Here is a 12183-nt window from a genome sequence, read left to right on the forward strand (position 1 = left end):
TCACATGTATGCAGGCTCATTAACTCGGCTTGTCAGCGCAGACTGCATGAGCAGTCTCAGCATGCGAGTTAATGAAGACCTTATGATGGCTGATAAACTGGCTGCACAGCTGTCTTTGCATGTGCCTTAATGTTGTTGTTAAATGTACACACATTTAATGTATCAAAAGCTTTGGACACACACGCATGAACAATCTGTCATAACAATAAAGCCACCTGAACTGAACTGACCTGAACTGACCTGAACTGACCTGAACTGACTGCATGAGCAGTCTCAGCATGCGAGTTAATGAAGACCTTATGATGGCTGATAAACTGGCTGCACAGCTGTCTTTGCATGTGCCTTAATGTTGCATAGGTAAGACATGCTGTGACACAGACTCGAGTCCCCGTCCCTCCATCCACACGTCGTTTGGTCATACCTGGTTTACTGGTGTCAGGGGCCTCCTCCTGGGCTGCCAGTGGACAGGTGTCACTGTTGGAGGCTGTGGGGGCACACGTGTCACTGCGTAGACTCCCATGAGGTGAGTTGACACCAGAGCGGAAGTATTTGGGAGAGCCAGGAAGTGGAGCGCGGGGAATATGTTTATTCTTCTTCTTTGGTAGCTTCTGCTTAGCCATGGCCAGGGAGTAGTACATTCCAAAGTTGTTGACGATGACAGGCACGGGCATGGCGATGGTCAGCACCCCAGCCAAGGCACAGAGGGCACCGACAAGCATTCCCGACCATGTCTGGGGGTACATGTCCCCGTACCCCAGCGTGGTCATTGTGACCACGGCCCACCAGAAGCCGATGGGTATGTTCTTGAAGTGTGTGTGGTCACTGGCACGTGGATCATTCGGCTTTGCACTGATTCGCTCGGCATAGTAGATCATGGTGGCAAAAATAAGCACCCCAAGAGCGAGGAAGATGATGAGTAGGAGGAACTCATTGGTGCTGGCCCGGAGTGTGTGTCCTAAAACCCTCAGCCCCACAAAGTGCCGAGTCAGCTTAAAGATACGCAGGATCCGGACAAATCTCACTACTCGGAGAAAGCCCAGGACATCTTTTGCTGCTTTGGAGGAAAGGCCACTTAGCCCAACTTCTAAATAAAACGGGAGAATTGCAACAAAATCAATGATGTTCAAGGTATTTCGCACAAACCCCAACTTGTTGGGGCAGAAAGTCACGCGCATCAAAAACTCAAAGGTGAACCAGACTACGCAGACACCTTCAATGTAGGTGAGGTACGCCACAGTCTCGGTCTCCAGGTAGGTGCGTGTGCTGTTGTCCACAGGATCCATGTCGGTGAAGTTGAAGATGGGGTTGAAGGCCTCATGGGTCTCCAAGCAAAAGGTGGTGATAGAAACCAGGATGAAAAACAGGGAGGCAAAAGCCACCCACTACAATGTGAGAGAAGACAAAGAGGGAGGAAAGAGAGAGGGAGAAGGAAGAAGAGAAAGACAAAAAGTCAGTGTTTCTACTTCAGTAGGCTGATGAAGTCGCGTTGCTTCAGCAGCTTTACAATGCAACGCTCCGAAGGCACCAGTAGAACCCTATATATTTATGTACCCCGGGGGGAGGCACCAGTAGAACCCTATATATTTATGTACCCCGGGGGAGGCACCAGTAGAAACCTATATATTTATGTACCCCGGGGGAGGCACCAGTAGAACCCTATATATTTATGTACCCCGGGGGAGGCACCAGTAGAAACCTATATATTTATGTACCCCGGGGGGAGGCACCAGTAGAACCCTATATATTTATGTACCCCGGGGGAGGCACCAGTAGAAACCTATATATTTATATACCCCGGGGGGAGGCACCAGTACAACCCTATATATTTATGTACCCCGGGGGGAGGCACCAGTAGAACCCTATATATTTATGTACACCGGGGGGAGGCACCAGTAGAACCCTATATATTTATATACCCCGGGGGGAGGCACCAGTAGAACCCTATATATTTATGTGGCCCGGGGGGAGGCAACAGTAGAACCGTATATATTTATGTACCCCGGGGGAGGCACCAGTAGAAACCTATATATTTATGTACCCCGGGGGGAGGCACCAGTAGAACCCTATATATTTATGTACCCCGGGGGAGACACCAGTAGAAACCTATATATTTATATACCCCGGGGGGAGGCACCAGTAGAACCCTATATATTTATGTGGCCCGGGGGGAGGCAACAGTAGAACCGTATATATTTATGTACACCGGGGGGAGGCACCAGTAGAACCCTATATATTTATGTACCCCGGGGGAGGCACCAGTAGAACCCTATATATTTATGTACCCCGGGGGGAGGCACCAGTAGAACCCTATATATTTATGTACCCCGGGGGAGGCACCAGTAGAAACCTATATATTTATATACCCCGGGGGGAGGCACCAGTAGAACCCTATATATTTATGTACCCCGGGGGAGGCACCAGTAGAAACCTATATATTTACATACCCCGGGGGGAACCACCAGTAGAACCCTATATATTTATGTACCCCGGGGGAGGCACCAGTAGAACCCTATATATTTATGTACCCCGGGGGAGGCACCAGTAGAAACCTATATATTTATGTACCCCGGGGGAGGCACCAGTAGAACCCTATATATTTATATACCCCGGGGGAGGAACCAGTAGAACCCTATATATTTATGTACCCCGGGGGACGCACCAGTAGAACCCTATATATTTATGTACCCCGGGGGAGGCACCAGTAGAAACCTATATATTTATGTACCCCGGGGGAGGCACCAGTAGAAACCTATATATTTATGTACCCCGGGGAGGCACCAGTAGAAACCTATATATTTACATACCCCGGGGGAGGCACCAGTAGAAACCCTATATATTTATATACCCCGGGGGAGGCACCAGTAGAACCCTATATATTTATATACCCCGGGGGAGGCACCAGTAGAACCCTATATATTTATATACCCCGGGGGAGGCACCAGTAGAAACTTATATATTTATATACCCTGGGGGAACCACCAGTAGAAACCCTATATATTTATGTACCCCGGGGGAGGCACCAGTAGAACCCTATATATTTATGTACCCCGGGGGAGGCACCAGTAGAAACCTATATATTTATATACCCCGGGGGAGGAACTAGTAGAACCCTATATATTTATATACCCCGGGGGAGGCACCAGTAGAACCCTATATATTTATGTACCCCGGGGAGGCACCAGTAGAACCCTATATATTTATGTACCCCGGGGGAGGCACCAGTAGAAACCTATATATTTATGTACCCCGTGGGAGGCACCAGTAGAACCCTATATATTTATTTACCCCGGGGAGGCACCAGTAGAACCCTATATATTTATGTACCCCGGGGGGGCACCAGTAGAAACCCTATATATTTATGTACCCCGGGCAGGCACCAGTAGAACCCTATATATTTATGTACCCCGGGGGAGGCACCAGTAGAAACCTATATATTTATGTACCCCGGGGGAGGCACCAGTAGAACCCTATATATTTATGTACCCCGGGGGAGGCACCAGTAGAAACCTATATATTTATGTACCCCGTGGGAGGCACCAGTAGAACCCTATATATTTATGTACCCCGGGGGAGGCACCAGTAGAACCCTATATATTTATGTACCCCGGGGGAGGCACCAGTAGAAACCTATATATTTATATACCCCGGGGGAGGCACCAGTAGAACCCTATATATTTATGTACCCCGGGGCTGGTATATACGGGAGCTCAACAGACTTGGTGGTGTCCACCATCACTCACCATGGAGTCACTCACCTTCCACGCAGCGCCTCCTGCCGTTCCCAGCAGACCTACCCCATCCCTGCCTACCTACCACAGCGATGGGCTCGGCCAAGGAGATGCCACTGTCAATCATAAAGACCACACCCATACAACCCTAACCGCAGAGACCAGTCCTGTTTCCTCAGCAGGTTTAATTCCGTGGTTAATGGTGCTTGTATTATTCTACCATTGGTTCAAAGTGTACAAGTTTACAGTTTCTCTCAGTTGCTACAAGCCTAAACCGAAGCAAACGCTCAGCGCCTACACCCATTTACCAAATCAATCACTCTTTTGCCAGAACCTTCAATAACGTTCGCATAGTTAGCCACAATGTTTGTACAGCTGTACACACATTCTCACTCAGTAAAACACAGTTTGTACTGTGATGCACCGGGCTGCAAACACGGTAAGCATGGCTAGCAGAGGCTAGACAGCACATTCCTTTCTAGCCAAACACCCTACAATGACCCAAATACAGTGGGTTTCCTTTGTTCATTATCATCTAACTGGCCTCTTCAGTCTCAGCTGACTGCAGGTGTCCCCACCCTTATAAACAATACAGTGACTGCAGGTGTCCCCACCCTTATAAACAATACAGTGACTGCAGGTGTCCCACCCTTATAAACAATACAGTGATTGCAGGTGTCCCCACCCTTATAAACAATACAGTGACTGCAGGTGTCCCCACCCTTATAAACAATACAGTGACTGCAGGTGTCCCCACCCTTATAAACAATACAGTGACTACAGGTGTCCCCACCCTTATGAACAATACAGTGACTGCAGGTGTCCCCACCCTTATGAACAATACAGTGACTACAGGTGTCCCCACCCTTATGAACAATACAGTGACTGCAGGTGTCCCCACCCTTATAAACAATACAGTGGCTGCAGGTGTCCCACCCTTATAAACAATACAGTGACTACAGGTGTCCCCACCCTTATGAACAATACAGTGGCTGCAGGTGTCCCCACCCTTATAAACAATACAGTGACTGCAGGTGTCCCCGCCCTTATGAACAATACAGTGACTGCAGGTGTCCCCACCCTTATGAACAATACAGTGACTGCAGGTGTCCCCACCCTTATAAACAATACAGTGACTGCAGGTGTCCCCACCCTTATAAACAATACAGTGACTACAGGTGTCCCCACCCTTATAAACAATACAGTGACTACAGGTGTCCCCACCCTTATGAACAATACAGTGACTGCAGGTGTCCCACCCTTATAAACAATACAGTGACTGCAGGTGTCCCCACCCTTATAGACAATACAGTGACTGCAGGTGTCCCCACCCTTATAAACAATACAGTGACTGCAGGTGTCCCCACCCTTATAGACAATACAGTGGCATAACAATCAAAACCAACAATCAGTTTCACATGCAAATTGCCATGACCATTAACTTGAGTTTCAATGGTCATGTGTACTGATCATGAAGGACTGGGGAATATTTGCAATCACAGAATTGTAAGATGGTGACAGATGGTACTCTTAGCCCCCCCCCCCCCCGGTTTAGGGATGGTTGTTCCCTCTTATCATAGATGGCTTCTTTGACTCCCCGTACAAACCAGCGCTCCTCCCTATCAAGGATGTGCACATCCTCGTCCCTGAAAGAGTAGCCACTGGCCTGTAGATGGTGTAGACTGTGGAGTCCTGGCCTGTAGATGGTGTAGACTGTGGAGTCCTGGCCTGTAGATGGTGTACACTGTGTAGATGGTGTAGACTGTGGTAATGCATGGGCTAGCAGTTAGCTTAGCCTGCATCCTGTCAGACCGCCCACGGTATTTCATCTTCTAGCGCAGCTCCGTGGTCCCTGAGCCCCCAGGATGCAGCACACCAAGCTCTCCCAGCCAATCTAGCACCAGCTCTCCTAGCCATCAAACGAAGACACAAACTTACACACAGATGTGGACAAGGACACTGCATAGACAGCATTGGGTGAGGCCACAGCAAATGTAAGTTTGTGCCACCAACTCCTCACACCAGCACTGGGAGAGGCCTCTGCAAACGTGAATTTGCGCCACCGTCGCATCTCATCATGTGCGCAGTGCACATGATGAGAGTCAGACCTTAAGTATTGATCAGTATGTGTTGGTTTACGGTAAACATCAACAATCAAATGTCCCCATCACCAACTGCAATTTCATAGTCTAAGAAGGCTACCCTGTGATTTTTCACATCCTCCCTGGTGAACCTGACATGGTTGTCCAGTGAGTCACGATCTTACAATGCTGTGATTGCAACTATTCTCCAATCCTCTGTGAAAAGTACACGTTGTCATTGAAACTCTAGTTAATGGTCACACCCATTTGCATATGAAACTGTTGGTTTTCGGTCGTTATGCCACTGTATTGTTTATAAGGGTGGGGACACCTGCAGTCACTGTATTGGTTATAAGGGTGGGGACACCTGCAGTCACTGTATTGGTTATAAGGGTGGGGACACCTGCAGTCACTGTATTGGTTATAAGGGTGGGGACACCTGCAGTCACTGTATTGGTTATAAGGGTGGGGACACCTGCAGTCACTGTGTTGTTTATAAGGGTGGGGACACCTGCAGTCACTGTATTGTTTATAAGGGTGGGGACACCTGCAGTCACTGTATTGGTTATAAGGGTGGGGACACCTGCAGTCACTGTATTGGTTATAAGGGTGGGGACACCTGCAGTCACTGTATTGGTTATAAGGGTGGGGACACCTGCAGTCACTGTATTGGTTATAAGGGTGGGGACTCCTGCAGTCACTGTATTGGTTATAAGGGTGGGGACACCTGCAGTCACTGTATTGGTTATAAGGGTGGGGACACCTGCAGTCAGCTGAGACTGAAGAGGTCACTTAGATAAGTGAGGAAACGTTTTGCCCAATGCGTGTTGTGTCCAGATGAACTGATTCAACTTTCTATGATGTTGCTCAATTTCTCAAAACTCTACACACAAAGCACACCAACAGTTGACCTTTTGCCAAAAACTACACAAATCTCTTGCAATTGCATTCAATGCATTCAAACCCCAAGTTCTCTCTAATCAAACCTGTCTTGTCCCATTAAGATGATTCACACAGGCCTTATATAGACTAGGTCTTGCTGAGCATTGATTTCATGCTGGTGTGATCAATTTAAGACATACAATCAAAATAGATGTTCAAATAAAAGGAAATTATTGTGCTCTGGCTCTCTCTTCCTTAACACAAGGGACACAAGGGCACAACATCCCAAAGAAAAACAAACGGACTTTGTGCACAATAACACAACAGTGTAAGGTGCATATGGGTGCGTCAGCTGTTCAGCAACCTGAGTGGCCATGGAAAGAAACTACTACTGAGACGGCTGGTGTGGGATTTGGTGCTCCAGTAACGTTGTTTTTTAAATGGAAGGAGTGAGAAGAGAACATGAGCGGGGTGGCTGGTGTCCTTAGTGATGTGTTGGGCTGTGCTTTTGCAGTGAGTGGTGTAAATATTATGAAGTTGTGGTAGTTCCATGCCAGTGAAAAATGATTTGTTTATTTTGATACCTTCCCCTTTTGCCAAGTATGTTTGTGGTTTTGTCTGGGAATGTTGGAGGGATGTGATGTTCAGACCTTAATAGAGAATACCTCTTTAAGAGAAGCAAGGGGACATGGGGCGAGTACGGACGTAGGAAGGAGAACGAGGATGCATGTGGGACACACAGCATGGATGTATGAACGACAGAACAAGAGAGATAAAATAAAGCCCCAGTTATGCGCTCACACAGTCGTCCTGTGTATTTGTGGACATTACAGGTACGCTCCCTCAACTTCAGGTGAATATCACTATTAATCAGGGCTTCTGGTTGGGGGAAGGAGTGAAGAGACTGCACTTGGATGCGGTTATCTACACAGAATCTAACACAGCCGATGACTGATTCAGCATATTTACCCAAACTTGAGGCTTGAGGCCTTAAAGATTGACCAGTCTGTTGATTCAAAACATTCCTTAAGTTTACATTTGTGTTCTTTAGTTCAGCACTGTACTGTCAACACAGTGGGCTGCACGCACTTCACTTTTCACTTGGAGGCAGCAAGCAAGAGCACTGACTGTTGGTCGGGTTTTCCAAAGAGAGGTCATGGGACAGACGTGTAAAATGCCTGACCATGGAGAAACAGTGGTCAAGAGTCTTATCGTCTCTGGTTGGACAGGTGACATGTTGACAAAATTTTCTTAGTACATATTTAAGGCTACAGTGATTAAAGCCCCCTGCCATTATTGAAATGGCCACAGGATAAAAGTTCTCCTGCCCGCTAACGGCTCCATACAGTTCGTCCAGCGCCGCTGCGGCACAAGCTTACGGCAGTACATAGACAGCAGTTAACAACCACTACTACTACTACTGCTACTACTACTACTACTACTACTACTAGTACTTTCGGCTACTCCCGTTAGGGGGCGCCACAGCAGATCATCTGTTTCCATCTCTTCCTGTCCTCTGCATCTTCCTCTGTCACACCAGCCCCCTGCATGTCCTCCCTCACCACATCCATAAACCTCCTCTTTGGCCTTCCTCTTCTCCTCTTCCCTGGCAGCTCCATATTCAGCATCCTTCTCCCAGTATACCCAGCATCTCTCCTCCACACATGTCCACACCATCTCCATGTTGTCTCTCTTGCTTTGTCTCCAAACAGTCCAACCTGAGCTGTCCCTCTGATCCTGTCCTTCTTCATCACTCCCAATGAAAATCTTATCATCTTCATCTCTGCCACCTCCAGCTCCACCTCCTGTCTTTTCATCAGTGGTATCATCTCCAAACCATACAACATAGCTGGTCTCACTACCATCTTGTAAACCTTCCCCTTAACTCTTGCTGGTACCCTTCTGTCACACATCACTCCTGACACTCTTCTCCACCCACTCCACCCTGCCTGTACTCTCTTCTTCACCTCTCTCCTGCACTCCCCGTTACTTTGGACAGTTGACCCCAAGTATTTAAACTCGTATGCCTTCGTCACCTCCACTCCTTGCATCCTCACCATTCCACTGTCCTCCCTCTTGTACACGCATAGGTATTCTATCTTGCTCCTACTGACTTTCATCCCTCTTCTCTCCAGTGCATACCTCCACCTCTCCAGGCTCTCCTCCACCTGCATCCTACTCTCACTACAGACCACAATGTCATCTGCGAACATCATAGCCCACAGAGACTCCTGCCTGATCTCATCCGTCAACCTGTCCATCACCACTGCAAACAACAAAGGGCTCAGAGGCGATCCTTGATGTAATCCCACCTCCACCTTGAACCCATCTGTCATTCCAACCACACACCTCACCACTGTTACACCTCCCTCACACATATCCTGCACCACTCCTACATACTTCTCTGCAACTCCTCACTTCCTCATACAATACCACACCTCCTCTCTCGGCACCCTGTCGTATGCTTTCTGTAAATCTACAAAGACACAATGCAGCTCCTTCTGACCTTCTCTATACTTCTCCATCAACATTCTCAAAGCAAACATCACATATGTAGATTCAGATTCAGATTCAGACAACTTTATTTATCCCAGAAAGGCAATTCAGCTTTACAATCTACCCAGACCATACACAAACTCACAGACAAGTGGTAATCAACAGTATGTCAGAGACAATAGACATATCAGCACATGGGCAAGAGATGCACACTGGCGCCCTCGTGTGACCTTGCATGCAGACACACGAGGACCAGGTGAAGGGTAAAAATTCATATGAATTAAAAGAATAGAATAATAAATAAATGGAGCATTCTAAGATGCATTGAAAGTTATATTCCCCCACTACAGTCAGTGAATGTACAGGCCCACAAGCCATGTGAAAACAAACAAGGTATAAACCAACTGTTGTGGTTTAACACTACATAAAGCATTTATTTAAAATGACTACTCTCAGCATTTAACAGCCTGATGGCAGAAGGAATTAAGGACCTAGAATACTGATTCGTTTTCCTAGGGGGCGCTTTATAGTGCCGGCCTGAGGGCATTACAGTGACTTCAGTGGACAGGACGTGGTCAGATTGGCTAATATTCCTTTTGCTTTCTGGGCCACATTTGCAGTGCTCTATTGTGGCATGGAAGCATACCGCTGCTCGCTAATCATCAGTTCTCCTCTTAACCTAGCTTCCACTACTCCCTCCCCTCTCTCCCATATCTTCATGCTGTGGCTGATCAACTTTATACCTCTGTAGTTGCTACTGTTCTGCACATCACCCTTGTTCTTGAAAATCGGTACCAGTATGCTTCTTCTCCACTCCTCAGGCATCCTCTCACTTTCCAGGATTGTGTTAAACAATCTAGTTAAAAACCCCACTGCCATCTCTCCTAAACATCTCCATGCCTCCACAGGTATGTAGACAGCAGTTAATAACAGGCAGGGGGATTCCCTTGGGAGATAGAATGGTCTGCACCTTATTGTTAGTTGTTCCAACACTGGCGAACAGGACCGAGAGACTAGTTCCAAGTCAGTGCACCAGGAATTGTTAAAAAAGAAACATACACCACCTCACTTTACCTTGTCAGTAGTCATCATGGATCGGTCCATGTGGCGCACAGAAAAACCCTCCAGTTGTATAGCCCTATCAGGTGTGTTAGGAACCAGCCAAGTCTCAGTAAATTAGAACACACAACAGTCCTTCATGTCCCTTTGAGATCTTATTTGGTAATGAAGTTTGTCCAGCTTGTCGTCGAGGGACCGGACGCTAGACAGCAGTATGCTGGGAATCGGGGGCTGGGTAGGAAGCCGCCGTAGGGTGCCGCCTCGTTTACCTCACCTCCAGCAGCCCTGTCTGCGGCCCTCACTCCAGGGCGGTACCTGTTTGTTGGAGGTAATCTCTCTGGGCAAGTCCCACAGCTTCCAGCTGTTGGTAACGTCTAATCTTATGTCCAGTCACGTCTGGCGATCATAGGTAGTTGTGCAAGACACGTTTTGTGCAACAAAAGTGAAATATAACACACAAAAAACGAGAGAAGCTCGTAGTGAGTCGCCATAGTATGGCGCTGTGATGTTCTCGAGGGTAACACAGATGGACAGAGAACTTGTTAAACAAACGCCGAACTTTACTGGAGAAGCTCGGTTCAATGCATACAGCCGCACTGTGAACTGCTGTCTGCCTCACGTAATGTATGACTGCACGTGACGGCAATACGTCACTGTCGTAAATGTTAATCACTGTAATGTTGTACATATCCGTAAACATTACGTCACTCCTATTTTAATGATTAATACCACTGTCCTCACAAACAGGTTAGGTCTTAGATATAACTGATTCACTTACTATCTGCAATAGCAATATTAATTCTCAATCACAACTCAACATACAATTTAAAATTCAAATGCTACATTGTCTCAGTTCAAGTTCAAATAAACTCATTGGTGTGCTTTGTGCAAACAGTATCAAAGATATAACTGTAGTGGTTATGGGGCTACATAATTCCCCTTATTGAGCAGGTAGGAACGTTTGTTTACAGCTGCTGTTTTCTCGGTTCATGTTTACAGCGACACACTTCCGCTGCGCGGGTTTTTGTTGTTGTTGTAATGGGGGAAGGAATAAATGGTGCACGTTGTGTAGCCGAAAGAGAAAGTTGTCACGACTCCTGCTTGAGCTCCTCTACACTGGTGACCCCGACGTTTGTCTCTTGGTAGTTATCAGAGACAATCTTTCAGACGAACATGGTTGATGAAATCACCGCGGTTTCTCTCAAACTGCCAGAGTTCTGGGAGTCATCGGCAACGACGTGGTTCGCCCAGGCGGAAGCGCAGTTTGCTATCCGCAAGATAACGGATGATGCTACTAAATGCTACTACGTGGTATCGGCGCTCGGGTGTTGGACTGCAACTAGAGTGGTGAGTCTCCTTACAAATCCTCCGGCGGCAGACAAATACAAGGGGCTCAAAGACCACCTCTTGAAGAGTTTTGAACTGTCCGACGCCGAGAGGGCCCACCGTCTCTTTTCTCTGCAAGGCTTGGGTGACAGCAAGCCATCCGAGCTCATGGACAAGATGCTGAATCTGCTGGGACCGGAGCACACACCTGATTTCCTCTTTGTCCAACTGTTTCTGCGACACCTGCCTGCTCAGGTGCAGGCCGCTTTGGCTAACACCAGCATTACCGATTGCTGCAAGCTAGCTGAAGAAGCTGACAAGTTCTTCCTGGCCAGCCAACAGCAGCACTGCGCGTCCGTGCTCACCCCTGCCCACCCCCACACGCCACCACCTGGTGACTCCATGGTGGTCGCCGCGGCAACCCCCGATCGGCGACAGGAGCCCGGCCTGTGCTTTTACCCTGCAAAGTTCGGGGCCAAGGCGAAAAAGTGCACCTCTCTGTGCAATTTCAGCTCGTCGGGAAACGCCAAGGCCGGCGCTCACTAGTGGCCATGGGCGTCGGCGTGGAGGACAACAGGCTACTTTTCCTGCAAGACTCCATCTCGGGGCGG

At 47.9% G+C, this 12183-nt stretch overlaps 1 protein-coding gene across 1 annotated transcript in view; it reads right to left on the reverse strand.

The window, feature by feature from the left end:
- Window positions 1-12183, reverse strand: part of LOC130111528 (potassium voltage-gated channel subfamily C member 1-like) — an 81335-nt gene that overhangs the window by 49909 nt on the left and 19243 nt on the right. The window contains exons 2-3 of the mRNA XM_056278751.1: window positions 515-1382; window positions 422-484 (exon numbers count right to left, since the gene is read on the reverse strand). Of these exons, the coding sequence (XP_056134726.1) occupies window positions 422-484; window positions 515-1382 (931 nt within the window). The remainder of the gene's footprint in view (window positions 1-421; window positions 485-514; window positions 1383-12183) is intronic.

The sequence above is a fragment of the Lampris incognitus genome, chromosome 4 (genome assembly GCF_029633865.1).
Source record: "Lampris incognitus isolate fLamInc1 chromosome 4, fLamInc1.hap2, whole genome shotgun sequence".
Taxonomy (NCBI): domain Eukaryota; kingdom Metazoa; phylum Chordata; class Actinopteri; order Lampriformes; family Lampridae; genus Lampris; species Lampris incognitus.